Raw genomic sequence first — 13,874 nt, 5'->3', positions numbered from 1 at the left:
TCCATCCATTCATCCATCCATCCATTCATCCATTCATCCAGAAGAGCGACAGCATCGTTTTCTGTCACAGAAAGCTTTCCGAGTTGCTCTCAGCGCTAACTGTGATGAAGAAATGTGCTGGTCTGGCTAAGGCAGAGCTAACGTTCAGCTAGCAGCCGTTGTATATAAGCACAAAAAGTAACACTTTCCTCCTTTAACTATCACACACTCACGCTGAAGCTGTTTGGCAGAAGAGCAAAAACACCCTTTCTGTTACAGAAAGCTTTTTGTTTCGCTTTCTTCGCTTGTTTTAATTAAAAACTGTCCAGTTTTGACAAAGTACTGCTGTGACTAATTCAGGGCTAATCGCTCCATGAGCAGCCACTGAGCAGCATTCACACAAGTTGCCCTTTCCCCCTCAACTGTCACAGTCATGCCAAAGCAGGTCAGCAGAGGAGTGAAAACATCTTTCCCAACATGAAAAGCTTATAGGATTGTTTTTATTCTTTGTCATACAGAAACGTGGTCCAGTTCTGGTGAAACAGAGGCTAAAGCTAAATCTGAGCACTACGAGCAGTGGAGGCAGCCATTAGAGGGCTTTCAGCACAAGTAAACCCCGCCCATAGTACAACTCTCTATGTATGGCTCTAGTTAACACAGTGGAGGCAGACATTACTGACAGCATTCAGTCCAAGTAAACCCAACTCTGTCATGTTAGGGCCCTCAAAGTAGCATCACTCAGTCAGTCACTCCATCAGTCAGACAGGGACAGACCCATCTGTAGGACCGACCCCAGCGGTCAGTCAAAAAGTGGTGCTTTTTATCATCATTCAAGGACATACCAACAGGACACAGTTGCTAGCACCTGAAAAAAGTAGCTTCCTTAAAAGGGTGATTGCACAAGAAGTTTGCTCCCCCTCATTCGAAGACAGGGGTCTTAAAGGTGAACTCAGTGGAAAGACTTTCCATTAGGACTTGTCCAGCACATCATCCAGCTGTTTTCTTTTCTTCCTTAAACTCCGAGGTTTTTACTGATGATTCAATTTCTTCGTCATGTGAAGTGTTGTTTGGTAAACTGTTAACTTTGCATATGATCAAAGCTGAAAGAGAATCTACCTGGTTCTACTTTCTGCTGTAGAAACATTTGAGCTAGGTTCTGCATTTCTGTTAGATGAACTTCTTTTAATTATAATTACTGGAGGACTCGATTGAAGCAGCCACCCTGTGGTGCCAAAACAGTGGGCTCATTAAAATGGAGCAGAAGACAACACTGTTAAAAAGCAGTGTTTTTGTGAGTATGAATACAGAGTGAGAGTCCCACTCAATTTGATTTTGCAGAGAAAAATCTCTCCTGAGACTGTTTTTGCTGTTTGATATGATTAATACAACATAATAAAGCAGTTGACCTTCTTTATTGAGTGCATTCAATGATAAAACAATCAGAGTATGTTCAAACTTGTTATCAATATGCATGAGATGAATCCATAATCAACAGAGTGAAATGATAATGAGATAAACTGGAATTTTATTAAGACACCTTAAGGGCATGTCAGGTAGCTCTCCTGCTGCCTGGACCTGAGATCCCCTGCTGCTCAATGAAATATTTAAGCAAGGCTTACAAGTTGAGTCTTTGCTCAAAGGTCTAATGTTACACCTGAAAGGCTGCAGGACTGAAGGATCGGCTAGCATTGAGCTAGCATTGAGCTGCAGCTGAGGAATGGGGATGAGAGAGAGATGAACCAGAGGGAGGAGGCCTTAGGTCTATTTTCAGCACCTGCGGTCATGACCTAACCTCCAAATTCAGCTTCAAAACAAACATCAGCAACCCTTTGGCAGCGTGTTTACCCACAAAACCTGACAATTAGCATGTATGCATGTGTGTAGCATGTGGGGGTTCCTTCATTATGCCTATAAAGCGATTCAGAGCAGGTTACGTATAACCGCCTGCCCCGCCTGCAGCCTGCCTAAGACCTCATGGATAATTCAACGACCTACTCGCAGGAGAACGACAAGAGTGGAAGCGGATGGAGAGGATAAAGATAGCATTGGTGAGATTCACTTTACCCAGCAACCAGAAGATCCCTCTGAGAACACTGAGCCCCCGTCGGTTTGTTGTCTGGCCATTCCAAAGCTTCCAACTAAACCATTCATCCCAGCCTGTCAGGTCTGCTTCCTGTTGTTGACAATTTGGGTGCAAGCGTGCAATCACCGTGACATGGTGATTCATTCTGTGCTAAAAAAAAAAAGAAGGGTAGACTGCAGTTTTGTGGTGGCTCCCTCTTCTTTTACAAACATTTTGTGGATCAAATGAAGCAAAAGCTCGTGAGGTCAAAGTCATCCTGTAGTTTCTGTCAGTGCTCAGGATGGTTATAGGGAAACTGACACAACAGTAAAGCTGACAAATTTTAGATCCTTGAAAATTCCCCTTATTTTGGTTTGCACTAGTGCTCTAAATTTACAGAGGAACAGCTGAAAGTGAGATAAAGATGTACGGCAAGCAAAAGGACAGTCAACAACTTTCACAAGATAGTGTGCAAGTGTTGACTCTGACTGATCACCGTGGTTACCAGCGGGAAAGGGGAGACGTTTGTATTGTTTTTCTTATTAAAGTGGGAGCTATAGAAGCAGAAATAGAAAATCCTGCAGTGGACAGATCCTCCTGTTCACAGTTTAATCTGATCCTGAGGCTTTTTAAGGTCAAGCTTCTGTTCAGCTGAAAGCTCAATACCAAAATGTATTTGGGAGCTTCTGGATTAAAGCTTTTATTTTCTATTCCCTCTAATTTTAAAATACCACTGAAATGTTTCTGTTTCTGCTGATGTTTCCTGAAACCTCCATCAAACACAAACTGATATCACTGATATATGACTGGTGATCTTATATTTGTCCTTTACTAAATAAGGATGTTCCTAAGCATCTACTTCCCTATTCAGTTCATTTAAATTTGTTTAACCGACTAGTCTAAAGAGGAGAAAATCCCTAGAAAACAGTCAAATTCCTTACAGGGTCATTGTGTCAGCAGGTGTGATGTTAGCCTGACATACTCTCTACAGCATGGCTGTGGGGCGTGAGGTTGGCGAGCTCAATCCTCAACAGCCTACATACCACTTTATTTCCATTTACTACTTAAAAAAACGGTCACACCGTGCTGTTCCTGCTAACTGCTAAGCCACCACTGACCTTCTCATATTTACACTTACAAATGCCAGACAGGAAGGCAGCGGTTATTTACTGAAGCTACAGCGGCCTCTAGTGGCGGGAGCTTCATTACAGTTTAAAAGAGCTTTACAGACTGGGATTTCAAGCCTGTGTTTATAAAAAATGATAGGCGATTAGTTTAACTGACTCATCAATCCCGCACCGGCTAATTTGATAAACAAATTTAACCGTTCAATCCTAGTTATAACCATGTCACTGCTGCAGATGTGGAAAAAATGTAGTACACAACACTTGTTAATTATCAAACTCAGGTGTATCAATTAGACCTGTTGCCTCAGGTGTATGAAATCAAGCCCCTAGCCATGTCAAAATGAGTCATTCTGACGAGCGTAAAAGTTGACAATACTCTGCTGATTCCATAGCTGTAGAGTTCTGATCCTCCTCTAGCATTGATGTTAGCACATTCACTTTGTGGCGGGAGCTTCATGGAATGGGTTTCCAAAGCTGAGCAGTTGCATGCAAGCCTCACATCACCAAGTCCAATGCCAAGTGTTGGATTGAGAGGTGCAAAGCAAACCAAGACTGGATTGTGGAGCAGAGGAAACCAGCTGTGTTGAGAGATGAATCATGCTTCTATGTGTGGCAGTCAGGTTGGGGAGTCTGGGTTTGGTGGATTCTGGGAGAAAGTTAGCCTGACTGTATCGTGCCAACTGTGAAGTTTGGTGGAGTAGGGATAATAGTATGGGGCTGTTTCCATGGTTTGGGATAGGCCCCTTATCTCCAGTGATGGACAATCTTCATGCTTCAGCATACCGAGACATTTTGGACAATTCTTTACTTCCAATTATGTGGCAACAGTTTGGGGAAGGCTCTTTTCTATTCTAACATGACTGTGATCCAGAGCACAAAGCAAGGACTAGAAAGACATGGTTTGATGAGTTTGGTGTGTAAGAACCGAGCCCTGACTCAACCCCATCGGGCACCTTTGGGATGAATTGAAACAGAGATTTCGAGCCAGGTCTTCTGGTCCAACATCAGTCCCTGACCTCATAAATGCTCTACAATCTTGTGGAAAGCCTTTCAAGAAGAGTGAAAGCTGTTATAGCTGTGTTTGAATACAATGTTATTACAGTCCCTGATGGTGTAATGGCCAGGAAGCTGAATACTTTTGTCCATTTAGTGTTAATATGTATGTAACGACACTTTTTGTCATTTTCAGCCACATTTCACAAAGAAAACTTATCTTCAAAGATAAACTGGGCAAATTTACTTTAATGAAAACGGAATTTAACGTTCCCAAACTAAAGACACCAGAATATTTTAGTACTGGTACCCAGCAGCTCTAATGAAGTCCCAGGCTACAGTGATATAAGGCTGGGGCTCACTATAATAAGACTATATTGTTTCTCACGAGTAAATGCTCACCAAATCATAGCCACAAAATCCATTCAACCAACTTCCCTGTCAAAACAGCCAATTCCCATACCTCTCCCTTCCTTCCTCTCCTTTTTTTCCAAACCTCGTCTTCATCTGCGTATGTGTCTGCTTGTTTTTCCACTGGGCTATAAACTACATCATCTCTGTTATTTTTACTGAGTTCAGGGATGGGACAGACACACATAAACATTCACAAAGTATTTTCTTTATTACTCACCCACATTCACTTTGCCAGTCTCTCACCCACACACTCTCACATCCATATTCCTAAACTCAGATGGGGGGAGGGGGAGAAAATGGGGCATGGCCACCGCAGACATCTGGCTGCCCGGTTAATCAGGACCACATAATCCTAAAGAGACCAGGGACAGAGACTCGCTCATATATATACACACTCAGTCAAACATCACAAACAGAACTGACACACCAGGAGAGAAGTTCTCTCTGCATACACACACTGCTATTCCAATCTCCCAAATTTAAATGATCCCCATGCATACAGAGAAAACATTAACGCATAGAGACAAGCGTGCAATTTTCTCTCTTCCCCTCGCTCTCTGCAGGATTTCAGCCACAGAGATTAGAGTCAGGAGTAAATAAACACAATCTGTGGTCAAACAGAAGAAATCTCCCGTCCACATCTGCTCATGTAAACACTGCCATCTTATTTTCATTCACCTTTATTCAAATGGGACAACAGATGCACAGCAATTAAACTGAGCCACCAGGAATGATGCACAAAACTTACTGGAGGATATTTTTACAGCTTAGCTGAAGATGGGGATGGTCTTTAATCTGGAGCAACTAAAATTAATATCAGTGAATCTACACTAATTGAAACTCTTGGAGAAGATTATGATTTAAAGAAAATTATGTTTGTGTTTTGGTTTACAATAAATATTTCCTCTTGTGCAACAAGTCTACTGAACTGAGTGACAGTCATCTGATGAGACAGTTCAGTGTTTTTTTTTTAAATCTATCCCTGCTTAAATAACACAATTGAAACTCTGTTCATTTAAAGAGATCTCCTTTTTTGTAATGCATCAAATCCAGAAGCACTTTTAGTACCTATTTTTCACACAACACAGACATCCTCTACGAAAAGGGCCAGAGTCATCTGCACCTGCTGACGAGACTGAGGTCCTCTGGAGCGTGCAGGACTCTGTTGTGGACTCTTTATGACACCGCGGCAGCTTGCTGGGGACGAGGGGGGAAAATGAGGGAAAAAAGAGACTTAATAAACTGGTCAGAGGGGCCAGTTCTGTCCTCTCCTGGACTCTGTGGAGGAAGTGGTTGAGAGGAGGATGTTGGCTTAGCTGACATCTATCACGGCCAACCCCTCTCACCCTCTGCATGGCACAGTGGGGGGCCCTGAGCAGCTCCTTCAGCAGCAGACTGTTACACCCACCCTGCAAGAAGGAGCGCTAGCACAGATCTTTTATTTCAGCTGCAATCAGAATTTAACTCAGCCATGTACATTTTTTACTGCACCTCATATGGACATCGATCACCCCAGGCTTAGAGCTCAACGACCATACTGCTAGCTTGCTAGCTAGCAGAGGTGTAAATACTCAAAAGCAAAATTGATGGCAATCATCATGCAGGGAGTCAGTTTAAATATTTTTTCCTCCATGTATAACACTTACTACACTTCAGGATTTCGGCAACTGCTTATCCACAGGAGGGCATTTTTTTCATTTATCAGATTGTATTCCAATTTTTTTAAGTCATTTATTGATCGTGTTGATTAAATAGAGGTCTCATGAAAGTATCTATCAAATATGACACAAAAGGCTTTAAAGAGTTAATGTTTTATTATTCAATTTTCAAAAGTTAATCTTTTTTAAAAGAGATTTTTTAAAATGTATTTTTTCCCAGCAGCATACAATTAGAATTCAAATAAAAAATAATGAGAAAAATATGGACATATCTCACACTTTTACAGTATCTGTTTAACTCACTTTTAACCCATTTTGCCACTTTATGTCAATTGTTGCCACTGTTTTTGCCACTTTTCACCATTTTTTTCCCACTTCTTTTTGGCTTCATCCCAATTTTTTGCCACTTTAATGAGCAAAATATGCACATATTTCATATTTTTACAGTCCAAAAAAAGCTAATACTGAAACATAATTCCATCTCAATCTTCAGTAGGACTGGGCATTTAACTGAAATTTAGATTAAATGGAAATATCTCACTTCAATTTTTAAATGGAAGAAAATGCAACTTTTCTTTGACCTGACCCTGTAGCCGAGATGTTAAACTCCACTCATCAAGTGTTTTTTTATTCTAGAAGAGCTTGGAAAAAATCTATTTTTTCTTGTTTTTAAATGCTTGTCTTATTGAAAATTAGAATGGCATAAAATCGATCATCACCTTCAATACAAAATAATTGCAATTAGATGTTTTTTTCTAAATTGTTTACCTTAGTTTAATTTAATAAATACATTATATAATATTATATTATAACGTTATATTCTTAATAATCTTAAATGATCTATTGCTTGTTGGCTGAGAAATACATGAGATGAGGAAATTAGAGAATTATTGCATGTTAAATTACAATATTGGGGGGAAAAAATCCCAATTAGATTATTTTCCCAAATAGTTCAGCGCTAATATTCAGTATCATTTCTATATTAAAATCTTAAAATTATGTTGTGAAGGGATCATACTGTAAACCAAGCAGAGTAGTAGTAGTCCTGATTTCAAAGTTCCCAATAAAAAGTGATGTTTGTCCATGGCAGGAATGTTATTTTGGACTTTTCAGACATCCTTATCACTGAGTCTTCAATTTTACAGTTGAATTGTTTGTAATTTTTTCTAAACATGCATGTTATGGCAACTGTTTGCAGAAATTGATAAAAGATACACCTGCAGAGCCAACAAGCACCACAGACAAAAAAGACAGCAAAATTTGTCTTTATAATCTGTAGAATTATGTTTTTAATCAAGCACAACAGTAAAGTTTCAGTGTTATGTGAAGGGTATCTTCTATAAACTACAGTACGATAGTTGATGTGGCATACAGTCATCGACCCCTGGGCCTTTTCCAATTCCTACATTGTGAATTAAACGCACCCCTCCTTCCCAACCATTGCCCTTCGTAATTTTTTTTTTCCATTTAGTTCATCACCACACTAGACTCCTGTGTGAGCATTTATCTGAAATTCTTACAAAACAGTCTGATTTCAACTGCTTGATATGCTATCCCTCATCTGAGGCACCCAACGGAGAACAGACCACAGAAATCACAGCAGAACACTGCGTCTCACAGGACATCAGTGTTAGCTGTGACATAATATACAGCTCAATGGTTTAAAATTGGTTTATCTGACTTCACTGTCGGTCTCGACTAAAGCAAAGAGTATCAGAGCAGCAGCGAGACTGGAGTCGCATTTCCCTTCCTCTCACTGACCTCCATTTTTCTCTGCGTCCATCATTTGTGTGGTTTTCATTGAATTGAAGACTCAGTTTGAAATGTTTTTAGCCAGTTATCTGTTTACAATGACAGCTTGAAAATCCAAAGTGATCAGCTATTAAAATCTATCTCTGAAAAGACAAACAGATTCTCTTCAGGAGAAAGCATGACTTACCAGTTGACAACTGGCAAATCAAAGTCATAATAAGCAACATTTAGATGAGACTACAACTCAGAGAAAATGGCAATAAGGGTTTAAGGACAGAAATGAAACCATCAGCCGAGCCATGGCTCTGCACTGAAAACAAAAACCCTGATTTAACATCCCTCCTCGTGGAGTCTTACCCTCTTCTGACGGCTCTCTGCGGCTGCCAGCTGGGCTGACATGCGTTCCTGCATCTTCCTGCAGTGGGCCATGACGGCCTCCAGGACTGAGATGGGGCTGGAGCCCAGGGGCCGCCGCTCCTTGTCTCCTCCAGGGACCCCGCATTCAAAGTCCCTCTGAAGAGCGAGGAAGGGGTCTGTCAGACTGTAGTGACCGTATCGCTCCTGGAGGAACACCTCTTTCCTCTGAGCCTGGAGAAAGACAGAGAGGGGAGAAAACGTTACTTCACATGCTCAGTACACTGAATCTTAAAATTGAGTTTCCCCACATTAGAACAGTTTTATCCCCTACACATTTTAAAACCAGTATGTGGCAGTCAATTTTCAATACAGCTGAATAATCAGTAGACATCCATGCATCTATCTGCTGACCTTAAACAATGTTAGTGTTTTACCACTGAGCAGAAATAGCCAACAAAAGGGTGTTCATTAAAACTGAGTTTACACTTCTCACTGAAATGATTTCAAAGCTATAGAGGTGTAAAAACTATGCAGATAATCATGAAAAGAAAAATCTCTCCACGGCTGCTCTGCTCACAACTGATTAAGACATATAACGCTGATGCAATTTTAAAGCCCCTGAAAACTCATTTCTTGTCATAAAATATTCATGATTGAATAAAAACATCCCTAAGTACATCTTATTCAAAGGAATTCTTTACGCATTTGTTTCACATTGGTGTCCAATGAGTGCTGAGGGTTGTTTTAGTCACTTGAACACAATAAAGTCTTGCGTCAGTGCATCTTTGGCTGATAGATAACTTTTCCTACTCTCAGAGCTGTGCAGGCTTTGCCAACATGTTCCAGGATGCACTGCACCGCTGCAGAAAAGCCTCTGCCTCACTCCTCTGAATAACTGTAAACTCTGGTACAAAGAAACATGGCCAATCATCTCAGAAGACAGAAAACATTCAAATGTGTCCTTGTCCACAACAACCTTTGTACTGATAGTCTGGGTTGTGCAGCATAGATGTAAAGCTAGTGGTAATAATAAGCCAAGATGGACTTAAACAGCCTGCAGACTTTCAGGCAACAAAGTTAAAAGAGATTTGCAACTGAGCCCCAGAGAGATGACGAACATTAACAACAAATGCAGTCTTTTCCTCACAAACCATAAGCAGACCTACTCATGTTAAAAAAGCCAAAACTGTTTGAACTGAAACTGAGACCTAAGATTTGATGGCTGCTATAGAAAGGAATTTATTCATATAGAGTGAATGAAGCAACCATTCATTAGACCAGACCTGCTCACAGAGTGGTCCTGGCCCCTGAAGAACCCTAAAAAAGAGCCCTCCCTGATTGGGAAGCATTGATAGCATCAACGCATGTGTTTTGGATCAGTAGCTTTGGTGCCGGTGTCCTGGCTAACATTCGGTTCATTTTGGAGCATGTAAAGCTACTATTGGGTTCGGATGTTCATGTTTTCCACCCATTGTGCGTCTTCTTTTCATCACTTTTAACTCATATTTGCTGTTTGGTGTGGCTTTTTGCTATTTTTGCCACAATTATTTCCCGTTGTTAGCCATTGTGGTTTTCCATTCATTCTTTCTGCATTGCATTTGTGCTGCTTTTTTGCCAACTTTTGCCTCTATCAACCCATTTTTGCTGCTATTCAACTTTTTTAGCTACTTTTTTGCCACTTTTTGCCCATGTTTGCCAGTTCTTTTTGCAACTCTCAAAGCATTTCTGGTGTTTTTGCCATTCTTTGCCCATCTTTGCCACGTCATACCCATTACTGCTGCTTTATTGCCACTTTTTACCAATTTTGCCAATTCTTTTTGGCACATTTTCCCCTGTTCTAGACCCACTTATGCTGCTTTTTTCCCCCTGTTGCTATGGTTATTGCCACTTGATACCCATTTTTTGCAATTTCCATGATTTGTGCTGTTTAACGCCCATTTTAGCCATGTTTGACTAATTTTGCTGATATTCAAATTTTTGAGCTACTTTATTGCCACTTTTTTTGCCAATGTTTGCCACTTCTTTTTGACACTTTTATCCATGTTTCTGCTCATTTATGCTGCTTTTTGTCCCCTTGGCTACTATTATTGCCAGTTGTAACCCATTTTTTCTCAATTTTATTGTTTTTTTTAACACTTAAACCCATTTGTGCTGCCGTTCTGCCCATGTTTGCCTATTTCTTTGTCACTTTGATCACAATTTTGCTGTTTCAACCCCTTTTTTGCTTGCTTTTTTAACCAATCTTAGCCACTTCATGCCCATTATTGCCACTTTTCACCAAGTTTTGCCGCTTTGTCCCTTTTGCTACAGTTATTGCCACCTGTTTGCCATTTTCCATTCTTTTTGTTGCCACTTCAAAGCCATTTGTGCTGTTTCTTGCCCGTTATTGTCACTTTTTTGCCTCTTTTTTGCCACTTTTTCCCCAAGTTTGCCTCTTCTCTTTGCCTGTATGAACCCATTTTTGCTGATCTTCACCCTCTTTTGTTACTTTGCCACTTGTTGCCCATGTTTGCCACTTCTTTTTGCCACTACTAACCTATTTTTGCTGCTTTTTGCTATTAATCCTCACCTTTCACATTTATGTAATCATTTTACATAAAATTAATCTCAATCTTTTCTACTTTATTTTCTGGCATCCTGATTTTTTTTTTTGCACATCATGGCTTAGCTGCAAAGTCTGACATTACATTCTTAACCATTTAGTTCAGCGTCCTCATCCAAATTGTTAAGAATGAAAAGTAATGTTGTTTTAAGACATGTTTAAAATGTTATATTGTACTGCACAATAAATTACTTTTTTGTTACTTTGATAAGACTGGTGTTTATCCAAATTAAAAATTAAAAAATTCAGGGCTAACTCAAGCGAAGGTGTACTTAAACAAACAAACAGCACATATAGGATGACAATAGGAAGATAGACAAAGTACTTTTCAGTTCCTGCTTCTTATCAAGTCATTCCCCAGCTTCAAACTACAATCTATTCTGGCTTTCAAATGCACAGCTGCTCTACATTACACCCAAGCTGCATCTGCACCCTGCCCAGGTTTCACCCTCCTCCCCCCGGACCTCAACTCTGTGGTTTCAGGACAAAGTCCGATCCATCAAGCATGTCAGATAGAGTCAACCATAAAAACCCCAACAACCGCCACTCATCCCTGACCGCTGTGAGCCCGCCTACATGACTCCACAACCACCCAGCACCTCAGGAGGCTCGGCTGTTCTCAGGTTACAATGACAGATGTGAGACAGAGTCCTTGGAGGTTTCCAGAGGTAGAGCGATATCAGAAAAATGTAAAACCGTGTCATAACAAGAGTCACTATTTTCACACAGCACTTCAAGTGAACAATCCTGCCAAATAATAGAGTGAAGATGAGGGATTCTGGGTGATTTAATACTGTAAGAGGGAAGTCGACTGGCTATAAATGACAGAAATACTTCAGCTTCACAGCTGCAGCCTCTAATGTTTATCATTTATCTTCAAGCTTTGACTTTCAGGAGAATGTAAACAGAGCGATGCTCAGCTGAAGCCCAAAGATGGCAAGATCTGTAATGAGCACATGAGCAAAGCAGCGTTTTTATGTAATTTCTAAGAACTTTAGAATAGATCCAAACGTTTTCATGCATTTATACACCTTTAAATCTACTAGCCCAGTTTCTCTTATGTTGAAACAGGTTACATGTCCAGCTTTTCTGTTAAAATGACACCACAGGCTCAGATTCCCCCTCTGCCATGTTTCTGGAAAGGTAAATGATGTTAAATCAGACTTTTGGCTTAATGAAAAGCTGCCCTGAGGTCTGGTGTCACCTGAACTAGTGCTAGAATAAGAAGCTGTCATCAGTTGGGGTCTGGTTCTGTAACACAAGCTCCGTTAAACTTGTTCTTAATCAAATGGACCACAACCAGATGACCACACACAGAAATCCAACGCTCTAATAAAACCCAACCAAAACCCACTTGGCTTCAGCTCAGCAGCTGCAAAGAGACCAAACCCTCTGACCATAAGTGCTGCTGATGGATTAATGGCACGGAAACATCTAGAGAGAAACTCACACCAACAGAATCAGAATCCAGAGTATAGGAGGGTTATTAGGATCATAACTGTAGCAGAAATACACGGTTAATTTTATCTCCCGCAGTGTCAACGACAGGCACGGATAAAAGAGTGTTTAAAGATTTCAAAGAGTTATGATTCATACCCAGAAGGCTGGCGAGGGAGGAATCTTTAATAAATGAAATGTGGAGGCGAGAAAAAGACAAAGAGCCGCAGTGTGAGAGACCGAGGAACAGACAGCAGGGACACAAGGGAACAAAAGGCAGGACGGCGTTTGAGACGCTTCGCCAAAGAAGGAGAAGGAGTTTTGTAGAGTAAGACAACAACAACACACACGTAGGCACACTCGAACACAGAAGGGACCAGACTGACGGTGGATCCTGTGGGTAGCAACGCTGTAAACAGCTGAAAAAGAGCAGAGCAATGTAAACAGAGCACAGAGGCAAGGCAGGTGTTAGCGTCTTTTAAGGAGATGGATCACAGAAAGTTTGTAGAAAAAGACATTTTTATATGAGGGACAGACACAGTAAAGTATAAATATTCACCCCCCTTTAAAGTGACTGACTTAAGTCAACAGAGGTCAAACCAATCTATGCTAAAAGTCTCACAACTGTGAGTGCAGTGAATGAGTTTTAAGTGACTGTAGTATAAAGACACCTGTGTCTGGAAGCCCCAGTCACTGGTTAATCAGTATTCCTGGCTACCATTACACCATTAGGACAAAGAAAACTCCACCAGCAACTGATATTGAAGAGACTGCATGTAGCAACTGCCCCCTGTGTTCTTCAACAGTCAAAGCTTTGGGAGACTGGCAAAGAGAAAGCCACTGTTGAAGAAAAATCCTTAAATCTGGACTACAGGTAGCCAAAGAGCATGTAGGAGACTCCATGGTCAAGTGAGAGAAAGGTCTTTGGTCTGATGAGACCAAAACGGTGCTTTTTGGCCATCAGACCAGAAGCTATGTTTGTAGGACTTTATCACAAGCACACTGTCTCCACTGTGAAGCACAGTGGTGGCAGCATCACACTGTGGGGATGCTTCTTGGCAGTTTGGCTCTCTCCATTTTGCTCCTTAATGTAGATGGAAAAATAAATGTGCCAAAAATATTGGAAAATCCTGAAGGACAATCTTAGTCAGTCTGCAAGAGAGCATGGCTTGGGAGAAGTTTTATTTTCTAGAAAGACGATGATCCGAAACGTACAGAGAAAGCTAAACACGATATATGAGTTGCATACAGTTTCGGCACTTTTCCAATATCATACTCAAGACTTTTTAAGGCATTTTAATACCCATAAAGAACACTAAATACCATTATGATGATTCAATGATTTCAAGTTTTGCATGTAAAAAATATAGCAGTCCCTTGCTCTGTATTAAATTGCCGAAGGGGATTCATGTGCTTCAGTTTCTTCTTTGGATTTGCCTGTGAGATGAAGTCCATTGAATCATCTTTAAAAGGTCGAAGGTGATTTGCTGAGA

General features: G+C 40.7%; 1 protein-coding gene across 1 annotated transcript in view; it reads right to left on the bottom strand.

The window, feature by feature from the left end:
• Window positions 1-13,874, bottom strand: part of cttnbp2 (cortactin binding protein 2) — a 150,293-nt gene that overhangs the window by 68,424 nt on the left and 67,995 nt on the right. The window contains exon 3 of the mRNA XM_041795646.1: window positions 8,343-8,573. Within this exon, the coding sequence (XP_041651580.1) occupies window positions 8,343-8,573 (231 nt within the window). The remainder of the gene's footprint in view (window positions 1-8,342; window positions 8,574-13,874) is intronic.

Source organism: Cheilinus undulatus, linkage group 9 (assembly GCF_018320785.1).
Source record: "Cheilinus undulatus linkage group 9, ASM1832078v1, whole genome shotgun sequence".
NCBI classification, from domain to species: Eukaryota; Metazoa; Chordata; class Actinopteri; order Labriformes; family Labridae; genus Cheilinus; species Cheilinus undulatus.
Note: the sequence above shows the minus strand (reverse complement) of the source record. Positions and strands in the feature narration are given on the sequence as shown.